The sequence below is a fragment of the Microtus pennsylvanicus genome, chromosome 20 (assembly GCF_037038515.1).
Source record: "Microtus pennsylvanicus isolate mMicPen1 chromosome 20, mMicPen1.hap1, whole genome shotgun sequence".
NCBI classification, from domain to species: Eukaryota; Metazoa; Chordata; class Mammalia; order Rodentia; family Cricetidae; genus Microtus; species Microtus pennsylvanicus.
Window position 1 is genome coordinate 12,809,983 of NC_134598.1, and position 12,362 is coordinate 12,822,344.

The window sequence follows — 12,362 nt, forward strand, 5'->3', positions numbered from 1 at the left end:
TCTCTCTAGCCCCCTCACAGCCTTGATTTTATCTTAATTAATTAATTAATTTGAGGCAGGATCTCACTCTGTCTGTAGCCCAGGACGACTTTCAACTCACAATTGTCTTACTGTCTCAGCATCCTTGGTGTTAAAATTCCAGGTGTGAGACACCATGCCTGGCTGATTTTATTTTTAATAGAAGAAATAGAATTTATAAGAATAGAAATAGGTTCTAAGACACTGATTACGTCATGAAAATTTATTTAGATGTTTGTAATTTCTACTATCACAGTCGTATCATAAATGCCTTCCCTACAAAGGTGGTGCAAGGCTTGGCTGCTAGCTTTGGTGCTAGGGTGAACCAGCCACCATACTACATAAATTCTCTACACGCATACACAGATGTGCACACGAAGAGGTACACACGTTGGAACGTGGAGAATCCGTCCCATCACAGAGCTGAAGCGTGCATTGTGAACAACTGTGCAGGGATTGTCAGAGAGTTAATCCATCAACAGGTTGATACCGTATGTGAAAAGTTTGAGAGGATGAGGGCTCGTTTCTACCATGCAGCCCTGGGATCACATAGCAGATGGAGAGACATATAGAGAGCTGCATGTATAACTTCGTCTACTGGGAAGAAACATGCTCTCTTTCTGGACACGTTTCATTTATTATAGCGAAAATGAAAGAAACCAGCAATTTTTTGAAAAGATTTTAAGTTTTGTGGGTTTGCATTCTCTCAACTAGTAGCAGAATTCTACAGGTGAACTTATAGCTTACCGAAAGAAAGAAAAGAAAAATCCGAGTTGCCTTAAATGGTGTAATGATTTTGACAAAACAACAACAACAACAACAAAAACAAATACCAACTAAAGTCAACCATCAACTCTTTCAACAAGATGCCTGGCACACAAGAAGCACCTGGAATGGCAGTCCCCAAGAACTGCTCAACTTTGTTCTTATGGTGCAAAATATAGAATACGTCATTCTGCAAACCAAGCACTTAGAAAAGATTGCCACTGTGGAGATAAATATACGTTTGTCTATTTTTCTTTAATGGGGACAGATTTCTTACTATAAAGCCATTGGGAAAGTAGCTATCACTTCTCTCCAATGTGCCTTTCAGTCTCATTTTCCTAAGCAGTTCCTAATTGTCCCTTCGCCCCATCACACTGCCCAGTCACTCCCTTGTCCTGGTCTGGTTTGTATCCAACAGCATCTATCCCTTCTACTGTGCTGTTATTTACAGATTTGTTGTATCTCTCCTACTAGGGAGTTAAAGTTACCAGTGGAAGGAATCTTGATATATTTTATTTGCATATATATGTATATATGCAAATATATATCTGCCAACAACCAGAATGGCATCTGTTAATAAATAAAGGATTATTTGCTTCTTCATCCTTTTGTCTTTACTGAGATACATGCGTGCAAATGAGATCCATGTATGCCACGTGTGTTAAGTTTCCTGAAGGAAGGTTGTTACTCACAGAACAACACTTCCGCCATTTGCTGGAGGTGTAAAGTGACCTTGTCATTTAATGTCTATATCCTATTTTATACGAATATTTTCTAAGTACATGTGATCTCATTTATTCCAAATCTGTCTTATAGTAGGAATAGCATGTATAACATTCAGAACTGGGCTAAACGTCGTACCTCATTTTTCTCCTTGAGTTTCGTGATCATAACAATCACAGGGCTGTCTTCCTGCCAAACCATCTGCCAGAAGTCGTTCACAGTGTTGATCATGGGGCCCTGTGTGGCAATGAAAGCTTTCTCCTTGCCACTGTAGCCCTGTTTGGAGTAAAGAGACAAACACAGTCATTTATATGTATGGACTGCAGTGGACATTTGGTGGGGTGGCGGGGGTGAGCTTCAGAATAACGGAGTTGTGGTAGGTCAAAGTGGCTGCCCTGATAACTAGCACCACCAGGCACATGTATGGTACTTCCCAGAAAATCCAGCTTGCCATTTTGATGTGGAAGTTCCCCTATATGCTGTGAGTATGTTTTATTACCATTGCTTAATAAAGAAGCTGATTTTGTCTATGGCAGGGCAGAATAGAGCTAGGTGAGAAAACTAAACTGAATGCAGGGAGAAAGAAGGAGGAGTCAGGGAGACGCCATGTAGCTGCCAAAGGAGAAAGATGCTGGAATCTAACCAGTAGGCCACAGCCTCTTAGTGACACACAGATTAATAGAAATGGGTTCATTTAAAACATGAGAGCTAGCTAGAAATATGCCCAAGTCAACAGCCAAACAGTATTGTAGTTAATATAGTTTCTGTGTGATTATTTGGGTCTAGGTGGCCGGGAGACACAAGAGCAGTTTCCTTTTGCATCATCTGGCAGTGAGGGTTGCAAAGTTCAGTTTTACATAATGTCCACATGGAGCCTGTACTCAGGGACTCAGAGCTGAGGAGGACTCACTGTAAGACACCTACCACCGGAACTGACGTGGCTATAGCATACATACATGAAACACTCGCCACCAAATTAAAGAGAACTTTATTCTGGGTAAAGAAGAAAGAAGCAAAGCTGGGACGGGGGGCATCTTTCTCGGCTAAAAAAGATAAAGTGGTAAATCAACATGTCAACCAGAAAGAAATGCAAAGTTACTCACTTACCCGAATATAATTAGCGTTAATGTAAGTACTCAACGCATCGGTTACATTTTTTGGTCTTAAACACACTCTGCTGAGGGGATCTGCAGAGAGAACACATTGAATAGATTTACTTTCCAAATAAAAAGTCTCTAGACCAACCGTAAGCAGCAAAGAGAAGTGTGCAAGTTCAAAGCCATTAACTCAGCATCAGTGTTTGTCTCTGGTGCATGTGTGTGCACATCTATTGATATATCTGTGACATTTGGCTCCTCCCACTGACTTTTGATTCTGACGCAGGTCATGGCACGTTTCAATGGAGTTCTGATTCTCGACTCTTCTCTTTTTCTTTAGTTTTTGTATTTACAGCCTTATTTTTCTCCTGTTCCTCCAGAAAGAACCGGGCTACCCTCACCCAATTCTTTGTATTTCATTACATTACCCAAGCCAGCCCTTCAGGACCTAACCCTGTCTGGCCTCGCCAGCATGGGTCTCAGCAGTGTTCCTTGATTTCGTGAGACCGAAACATAATTGGTACCTTGATGGGTGTGAGGATGGGGCAAACAAGGGGGAAAAAGGACATTCCCAGGTCGTGGAGAGCTGACCCCTGCAAGGCAGGATGGTGACGACATAGGAGCTCAAGTGTAAGGAGCAAGAGAAAATAAGAAGGGCAAGGGAGCTCTTGATAGCCTACTTTCCAGACAAGATTCTTCAAGACATACAGTGTTTCCTTATTTTCTGGAATTTATTCTAGATAAATTAATGACAGAGCCACTGTTATTTAGGTAGGGAAGGAAAATAGCGTCCGATACTGGCTATTAATCTATAAATCTATTGGTTGGGTCTCTGCTAGTGAGTGTGTATATTGAATACCTTCAATAGATGTAGAGGGTAGTATTATTGCCCCTGGTTTTTTTTTGGGGGGGGAGTGGGGGAATAAAGAAATGATGGGGAAAAAGATTAAGTAGCCCATAAACATGCTCAGATTTTCCTGTGATTGGGAAAGACCCTCACTGTAGTGTCTTGCTTTAGTTGCTGCCTCAGGGAGTGGGCTAACTGTCTGCATATTTACCTTGTAATAAGCACGTCATATAAATCTAATACGAATGGAGAACACTATTGAGAGTTCCTACCAAACATCACTGTATTGAGTAGGAAATAACAGCCAGAGTAAATAAGTGATTTGCGGTTTTGTGTGTATGCTGCTTTATAGTTACATAAATAAGTACACATACATGATGTCTTATTATACGTGTTGATTGTGTGTCGTGACTCCACACTGATAGTTACTAGCTGTTGTGTTGTTGCTTCTATGATTTGGGATATAAGCATTTTACCTCTAATGTCTGTTTATAGTGCAAGACAGTTTGATCCAAACTTGGCCTTAGGACCTTAACTTAAGACTTAATCTGTTCTGAGCTAGGCATTGTCCTCAAAGAAGCAGCAACAATTCAATTGACTGTTGGTAAGCAATATACCCACAAAACCCAATGGCCTTAGCAATACATACACACACACGGAAAAGCTTCAAACCTAAGAGTCTATTATAAACTATAGCAGTAAAGGCAATTATGATATTTAAAATCCTGATCATCTGCTAATTATCAACTCATGTGACATTTCAATTTTATGTCATGTTAAAGTCTACAACAAGCCACAAAGAACGGCCATGTCTGTCATTACAGTCTTTTCTGATACTTGGAGCCGAAGGTGTGGCATGTCTAAACTATCTATTCTGAGTTATAGTTTGTGGGATGAGGGTGGGAGACATTTTCAGGCTATGGAAACTTTCCACTGAGAATCCATCATTCGCAGCATCAGTTGTCAGCAGAGGCACCCTGGACCAAGTGTCCACCCAGTACTAGAAATGGAAAAGCTGACATGGACGGTGGTGCTGCTGGCTGATATCGCCCAGGACAGGAAATAGAGAAGGTGGAAGTCTGAAGTAACCCAAACAAACTGAAAACCCTTTGGAAGTCACAGGACATATAATCATTGCAGTGGGGAAATTGGGACATTAGTCCGGATGACTTAATGCTTGGTATATTTTAGAGAAAGTTTTAAGAAAGAGGGAGAGAGGGATGCCTTTAATCTCATCACTTAGGAGGCAGAGGCAGGAGGATCTCTAAGTTTGAGGCCAGCCTGGTCTACAGGGGGAGAGGGAGATCCGGGATAGCCGGGGATACACAGAGAAACCATGTCTTGAAAAATCAGAGAGAGAGAAAGGTGATGGGAGAGGAAATCTTTTTCACTCTCTTCTTTTATAGTCTTAAATAAAATACCTTTCAATAATGAGCTGTATCTTAAGAAGTAGACTTAACTATTTTGACTCACTAAAAATATATTACAGTGGAGAGATTTTCTGCCAGAACAGGAATCCCATACACAGCATTGATAGTAATTCTTTGTTTGAATTTAGTGTATTTTTATTACCACAAATATAAAAGCATATTTTATCTTTTTTTGTATTTTGTATCTTTGAGAAAACTAATAAAATACTATTTAAATGTTAGTGCCTTTTCCTTTTTAAAAATTCGAGGCCAGCCTGGTCTACAGAGTAAGTTCCAGGACAGGCTCCAAAGCTACACAGAGAAACCCCGTCTTGAAAAACCAAAATAAAATAAAATTAAAAAAAGATGACTTCGTTATAAAAATGTGTTTTATCATGACATTTTCATACGTTTACATGATGTGTTTGATCATATTGGTCCCCTATCAACCTCTCTTGTCTCCCATCTCCTGCTGTGATTCCTTCTCCGCTTAAATATGTTTCTCTATGACTTTCATGTATTTTAAAATACATCTTGATTCTGCATGTGAAAACTATGTGGTATCTGTCCCCTAGTTTGGCTTAATCTCATCCATTCTCCTGTAAATGACACCTTTGTTCTTCTTCAGGCCCGACTAGTACTCCACAGTGTGGGCACACCACACTTTCTTTGGCTACCCATGTGGTAGGGGCACCTATGCCGACACTATAACTTGTCTATTATGAAGCGTTCCATAATAAAAACGACTGCTTTTATTTTTGCATTATATGTATTGTATGCCTACTTAGATTCTCTGGAGGATATAACCAGAAGCGTATAGGTGGACCATATACTAATTCTATTGTTAATTTTTAAAATATTCCCCATACTCATTTTCATGGTGGAAGGAACTGGTTCATTTTTCACCAATCATATAAAAAGGAACTCTTTTACCCTGCCATTCACCAGCTAGCATGTATTATTACTAGGATTTTCATTCTAACTGGAGTGAACCAGAATCTCAAAGTAGTCTTCACTTGCTTGTTTTGCATTTGGCTTTGTGTGTGTGTGTGTCTGTCTGTCTCACTATGTAGCTCAGGCTAGCCCCAAACTTGTGGTACTTCTCTTGACTTAACCTCCTCAGTGCTCCAATAACCAACAGGGATGTTGGTTAGGGTTAGGATTAGCCTCGCTCAGCATCATTCTGATTTGCATGTCCTCAATGGCTAAGAATATTGAAAACTTTTCATGTATTATTAGCCACTCGTACTCTTAGGAACTGTCAAATTTATTTCTTACTTACATCAACCCATCAAAAATAATATGTCTGTGTTTCATTCTGCTAGAGTTATTGTCTTATAGCAATACCTTGGATACCTTGGAATTTTGCCAAAACCTGAACTGTATGTATTTGTTTACTGATAGGAAATGCTCCCTCTCCTCTATAATGTGTTGCTTTTTCATGATGACATTGAAACACAAAGCTTCAGTGTTTCGCATTCCATTTGTCCTTTGGTGGCTGATACATTAAGTGCCGTCTAAGAAACCATTGGCTACCTTAAGCATATGAGAATTTGGACTTTTTCTCTTTTTGTCTTTGTTCCTATCTACATGCAAGTGTCTGATCCATTTTGAATTAATTTTTAGATATGGTCCAAGGCAGGACTCAATTTCTTTTCTCTTTCCTTCATGCATGGATTTATTATTTATTTATTGATTGGATAGCCATGTTTTATTACATTCTTTTTTTGTTGTTTTTATTGAGCTATACATTTTTCTCTGCTTTCTTCCCCTCCTCCCCTCTCCCCTTCTACCCTCTCCTGTGACCCCCATGCTCCCAATTTACTCAGGATATCTTGTTTTTTCTTCTTCATAAGTAGATCCATGTATGATGGAACTTAATTTAGCCATGATGTGTGCTGCAATAGTCCTTTAGAACCGTGGATCTTCTGGAATTGTGAGCCGGTCATAATGATGAATGTAACATGAAATAAAGCTACTTCTTTTCAGATAACTTTAGTGGTGACTAGTCTCGACTTCCATATTTCCACTCTAAGTGTGCTGTCTAATAGGTGTTATGAGGGTTGAAAAGGGTGAGGCGGAAGTGAGCTGGGCAACATGGCTTTACTGGGCAAGCTATCAGCTCTAGAAACTTACTTGGCAAAATGGTCTTATAGCGATTTTTTGTTCCATGACGTGGAATATCAATTTCTTTGGGATCCACAAAGTTCATTGGTATTTCCTGCAAAAACAAATGATATCAAATTGTGTGTCTAATGCTGACATAAAGAAAATCTTCCCAGAGGATGTTGGCTCTCTAATCTACTGGATTTCCAAGTTATACAACTATAGACTACTCCGCTGGCTGACCAACATCTTTTCTCTCATAAACAGGTAAGATGCAGCCTGTATGCTGACTTGTAAGCAGCATCCCTGTGTGTTTGGAAGTATTATTTTGTATGTAGATACTACAGAGACAGAAAACACCCCACTTGGATAGTAAGATTTACTGTGAAATCACTTAGGAAAATACTTTTTAAAAATACAGTATATTAAATTTCTTCAAAAAGTTTCTATAAGATCAGCAAAGTTGCAGTCTTTTCCATATCAATTGTGATTCTTTGAGAATCATTAAAAGTTCCCTCTGAAAGCCATAAGCGTGGAAGGATTCATTGCTGTTGGTCCATGTGCTGAGATGTTTTTAGTCAAGAGTTCTTCTATCATTGCACTATTTCATTTATGGTTATGAACGGAACACTTCTGGGAAAAGGGGTTTGTTTTTCTCCTAGTTAAGAAGAACAGAATATTCTTTTCTTAAAAATATTTATTTATTTATTATGTATACAATATTCTGTCTGTGTGTTTGTCTGCAGGCCAGAAGAGGGCACCAGACCTCATTACAGATGGTTGTGAGCCACCATGCGGTTGCTGGGAACTGAACTCAGGACCTTTGGAAGAACAGGCAATGCTCTTAACCGCTGAGCCATCTCTCCAGCCCAGAACAGAATATTCTTATCTAGGAAGACTATACATCACATGGCTCAACCAATCAAAGAGGAACGAGTAAGCACAGAAGCGGCTCTGTGCCCATCTATAAGACTAAGACCCAGAGCACCCTCATATGACTGAGCTCAAGTAATGAATAAGAACTTCCAAAAAGACACAGGCAAGTGTTTTAAGATTTGCTCATAAAAATACAGTATTTATTAACGTAAAGTTCTTAAATGAACTGAACGAATCAGGGTGGTACGAAATAAAATGACTATTGTTATTTGGTGATTAATGAACATTGAACCCTTCTATCTCATAGAATGCCTTCCTCTAATAAAACAACAAATTTAACTTGTTATTGCAGGCGTGCATATAACTTTGACCACACTGGCTGCCTCCTGTTTTTACCAGTTTTCTTTGACCCAGTTTTCATTGGAAACAAAATAACGACAGTGGAAGGAGAAAACTCATCCAGGACCTCACTTCAGGCTGTCTCCATTTTCTGCCAGTCTGAAAACTCAGGAAGAGCCAGGCTACATCTTGAACTGAAAACTTGATGGCAGGGAACAACTTCCCTTTCAAAGAGCCACTTCATTAATTTGTGTTATCTTAGTCACTTAAGATAGTCTCTACTCCACTGAAACGTTTACATTCCTTAGCCCTGAGTCATCAAAATAAAGTTGTTGAATATTCAAGAAAAACCTTTTTATGTTTTATTTATCTACTTATTTTATTTTATTAGCCAAGATCTCATATAGCCTTGGCCTACCTCGACTGGCTGTGGAGCTAAGGGTGACCCTGACGTTCTAATCCACCTCCCTCTACTTTGAGTGGCATGGACCACTACTTCAGGTTTATACGGTGCTGGGGATCGAAATCAGGGCTTCATGTACTCTAGCAAGCACTCTGCCAACTAACCTAGCTCCCGAACCCACATGTTCATTTTTGATAATTTATACGAGTCAGTCTGCTTTGACAACGCCACAGAGAGAAGGTGACATCTTTATTGCCTCCTTTGCCTTTCACATTACCTTGTTTTCTGACACACGTTGACAGTCTGTCAGGATATCACACTGTCTCTCCTTGTTGGCTTCATCTTCCTTTTAGGGAAGCAGGCTATTGATGTGGGAGTGTTATATATCAATCTGTTGATTTCATTGGCTAAGCAATAAAGAAACTGCTAGGCCCATTGGATAGGCCCACCCTTAGGTGGGTGGAGTAAACAGAACAGAACGCTGGGAGGAAGAGGAAGTGAGGTCAGACTCCACAGCTCTCCTCTCCAGAGCAGACGCAAGAGAGACGCCATGCTACCTGCTCCAGGGAAGACGCACGTGATGAAGCTCCGACCCAGGATGGACTTAGGCTAGAATCTTCCCGGTAAGACCGGTGCTATACAGATGATAAGAAATGGGCTAGTCCAGGTGCGAGAGTTAGCCTAGAAGAGGCTAGATAGGAAGGGGCCAAAGCAGTGTTTAAATGAATACAGTGTCTGTGTAATTATTTCGGGGCATAAGCTAGCCGGGCAGGCGGCTGGGGGTTGGGGACGCAGCCCCGCTGCCCCTTATTACTACAGGCTATGTTAAAGGTGTTTTCATAAACAAAGACCCATTGACAGCCCCAGAACAGGCACTAAATGTCTTCGCTATTCAGTGTGACCATTGATTGGCTCCTTCATCTTTGACTTTCATTTGCTTCATGTCTAAAAACATGACACACAGTGGCATCTCATTGTGAAAACTCCACATTGGTGTTTACTTTGGAAGCTGACGATAGCTGATGTCACTGATAGGGAGTCTAGAAGGTTACTGATATTTCTCTACTAGTCTGGTTCCAAATATCTGAACGGACCATAGAACCATCTGTTTGTTATATTGGATTACTATAGCTTAAGCTGTGGGACTGCTTTATGATGTAAAGTCATCTAAGCAGCGAGCATTCCCTCAGGCAAAACCTAGAAAGTGTGTGTAGTATCTTACCGTGTATTAAGTTACCTGATGCAATACCGATTTTCTAAAACTGAACGTCATACAGCCCTCATTCTCATTGTAAGCCCATGCTTGGTCTTTCTTGAATTCCATTGCCCAAGTTAAAAAACAACAAGCAAAACAAAACAAAAACCCCGAGCACTGCCCCGAACTTCTCCATTTCTTTTGGCTACCTCGTTGAATAGAACCAACATTTTGCTCTGTGTTACAAATTCTCTCAGTTCATGAGAGTGCCTTTTACTTGCTGACCCCTGAGTTCTGGTTTCCACAGATTTACCTCTGGAGCCTCCTCTCTGTTCCCTTCCAGTGCCTGCGGATGCAGGGGCTTTTCTAACGTAAAGGTTAAGTCCTATTCCTAAACACGTATTCAAATCTGGGTTTTTTCCCCCTTTTTTATGTTTCCAAGGCTCAACTTTTGCCACTTCCCGTTTTGATTTCAGTGCCCCGGTAAATCTGAACAATTCAATCCCCCCACAGTCACAGAAAGACAGTTCCCCAATCCTGAGACACCGTTCTCGGCCCAGCTCCCTGGTGCGGGAGCACCAGGGATGGACGCTAACGGGCTCTGAGTCAGTTAAGCATTGGGTCGCAGCCTGAGCAATCACTCAACAGGTGAAGAAAGAGAAGGTGATGCTAAAGCCTTGGCTCTTTCCCTTTAGCCCTGTGACCGTGTGCCCACAGAGAGCTGCTTGAGAGAGGGCGGCAGTGTCCAGCTGCAGTGCTGAGCGTATTAAGGCCGAGTAAGAACGAGCAGACTCACTCACCATGAACTCACTCTGAAGTAAGTGGGAAGTTGCCACAACGTCCCTCAGCTGTGGCCTTGTGAGAACACGGCTGGCCGACTGCAGGTACTCCACGGCTATCTTCTCCCGGGGGGTTGGCACAGCCACAAAGGGTTCCACGTTCCCCAGGCTGCTCATGTCCAAGGTAAGAGATACATTGGACCCTCGTCTACAAGGGGGAAAGAATATTACATTTAAATATTACATGTATGATTTGATCAAATAGTTTGTCTCTTTTTTTGCATGAGGACAAAGTTCAACGATACCTTTTCAGAAACAAAGATCATAAATGTATATATTTGGTATCAAGACGAACTACAGCAAGTCTCCATAGATCTTTTATAGGAAATGGGCAATTTTATAGTTGCAAACAATTCTGAATTGAGAACCTGTACTTTAAGTCATTAGTGAGCATACTTGTTGCAGAAAGAATAAGAATTTTAAATAAAAGGTCAGAAAAAGTAAACACATTTAAATTGAGAAATCATAGATAATACAAAAGAACCTGTATTTATATGTATGCCTGGGAATTCGAAATATATACCATAGTCATTAAATGCTTTTTACATTTCTACATTTCACAATGTAGGCATAATTGAAAACATATCACAAACAAACATACTTCTGATTGGTTAATTAAAACATAATAAAATTATAATAGCAATCTACTGTAGTCCAACTTATTGCATTAATACAGAATGTAAATGTTTGAAAGTATATGTGTACACATGAATGTATGTACTGTAACTTATGGGTAAACCCTTTACAGCAAGTATGGTGGTGGTATACCTCAAATTCTAGAGGTTGGAGATCAGAGGCAGGAGGATCAGGAGTTCAAGGTCATTCTCAATTATATAATGAGTTTGAGGCCCAGCTGGGCCACACAAGACTATCTAAGAAACAAACAAACAAGAATCTAAATAAAAAATAGAAAATAACTTTGTATTATATATAAGCACATATATCTATGACCATACGTATATATGTTATTAATTTAATTGTGTGAAACTTGTAAGAGGCCATAGAGATCACAGATCTAAAGGCTAAGTTTCCTTTTCTCTTTTCTTTATAATTTCCTTTTCTTCTTTTGGGAAGTAATGACTGAAATTCTTCCTTTTACACGGACCCTGGTGTACTGTGTAGAAGATGGAAGTCCCACTTAGCAGTTAGGGTAGCTGTGTGAGGGACAGCTACGGAAGAGCCCGTGACAACCAATGGTTGCATAGCTATTCCTAAGACAGCATGTGAGGAAAAGGAGTTCAGGTCCCCAGGAATCATGAAAAGAAAAAAGCCAGGTATGGCAGCATGCAGCCATAATCCAGGCACTAGCCGGCAGTGGGAGACAGTCAGCGATGGACAGATTCCTGGAGTTCATTGGCTAGCAGCCTAGTGAAACCCATAAGCTTCAGGGTCAGTGAGAGACCCTGGCTCAAAAATCAAAGGGAACAGTGAGTGAAGAAGCCACTTGGTATTACACTCCTGCCTCTGCATGCACACATACACACCTATACACAGTTAATATCGACATGTCTTGTTCTTCGGAGTACCCTGAAATACATGTCTCAGTCTATTATTATTATTATTTGCTCTCTGAGGTTGCTGAGGTGGAAAGAGACGGACAGCATCCTGAACATCCTCTGACACATTACCTATTTGGTAGGGAGGTCTATGTGCGCGTGGGCTTTATCGTTTGGGGCTCCTGTTGGCTGAAGTATACGGTTTTTTGTGTTTCCTGGTGGGAAATGTCCAGAGGAGGAGCAGCAAAG

At 40.6% G+C, this 12,362-nt stretch overlaps 1 protein-coding gene across 5 annotated transcripts in view; it reads right to left on the reverse strand.

The window, feature by feature from the left end:
* Window positions 1-12,362, reverse strand: part of Ptprr (protein tyrosine phosphatase receptor type R) — a 227,848-nt gene that overhangs the window by 34,869 nt on the left and 180,617 nt on the right. For all 5 annotated transcript variants that reach the window (XM_075954367.1, XM_075954369.1, XM_075954368.1 and 2 more), the window contains 4 exons: window positions 10,579-10,765; window positions 6,996-7,080; window positions 2,614-2,693; window positions 1,645-1,782 (listed from right to left, as the gene is read on the reverse strand). In XM_075954367.1, coding sequence (XP_075810482.1) covers window positions 1,645-1,782; window positions 2,614-2,693; window positions 6,996-7,080; window positions 10,579-10,765 — 490 coding nt within the window. The remainder of the gene's footprint in view (window positions 1-1,644; window positions 1,783-2,613; window positions 2,694-6,995; window positions 7,081-10,578; window positions 10,766-12,362) is intronic.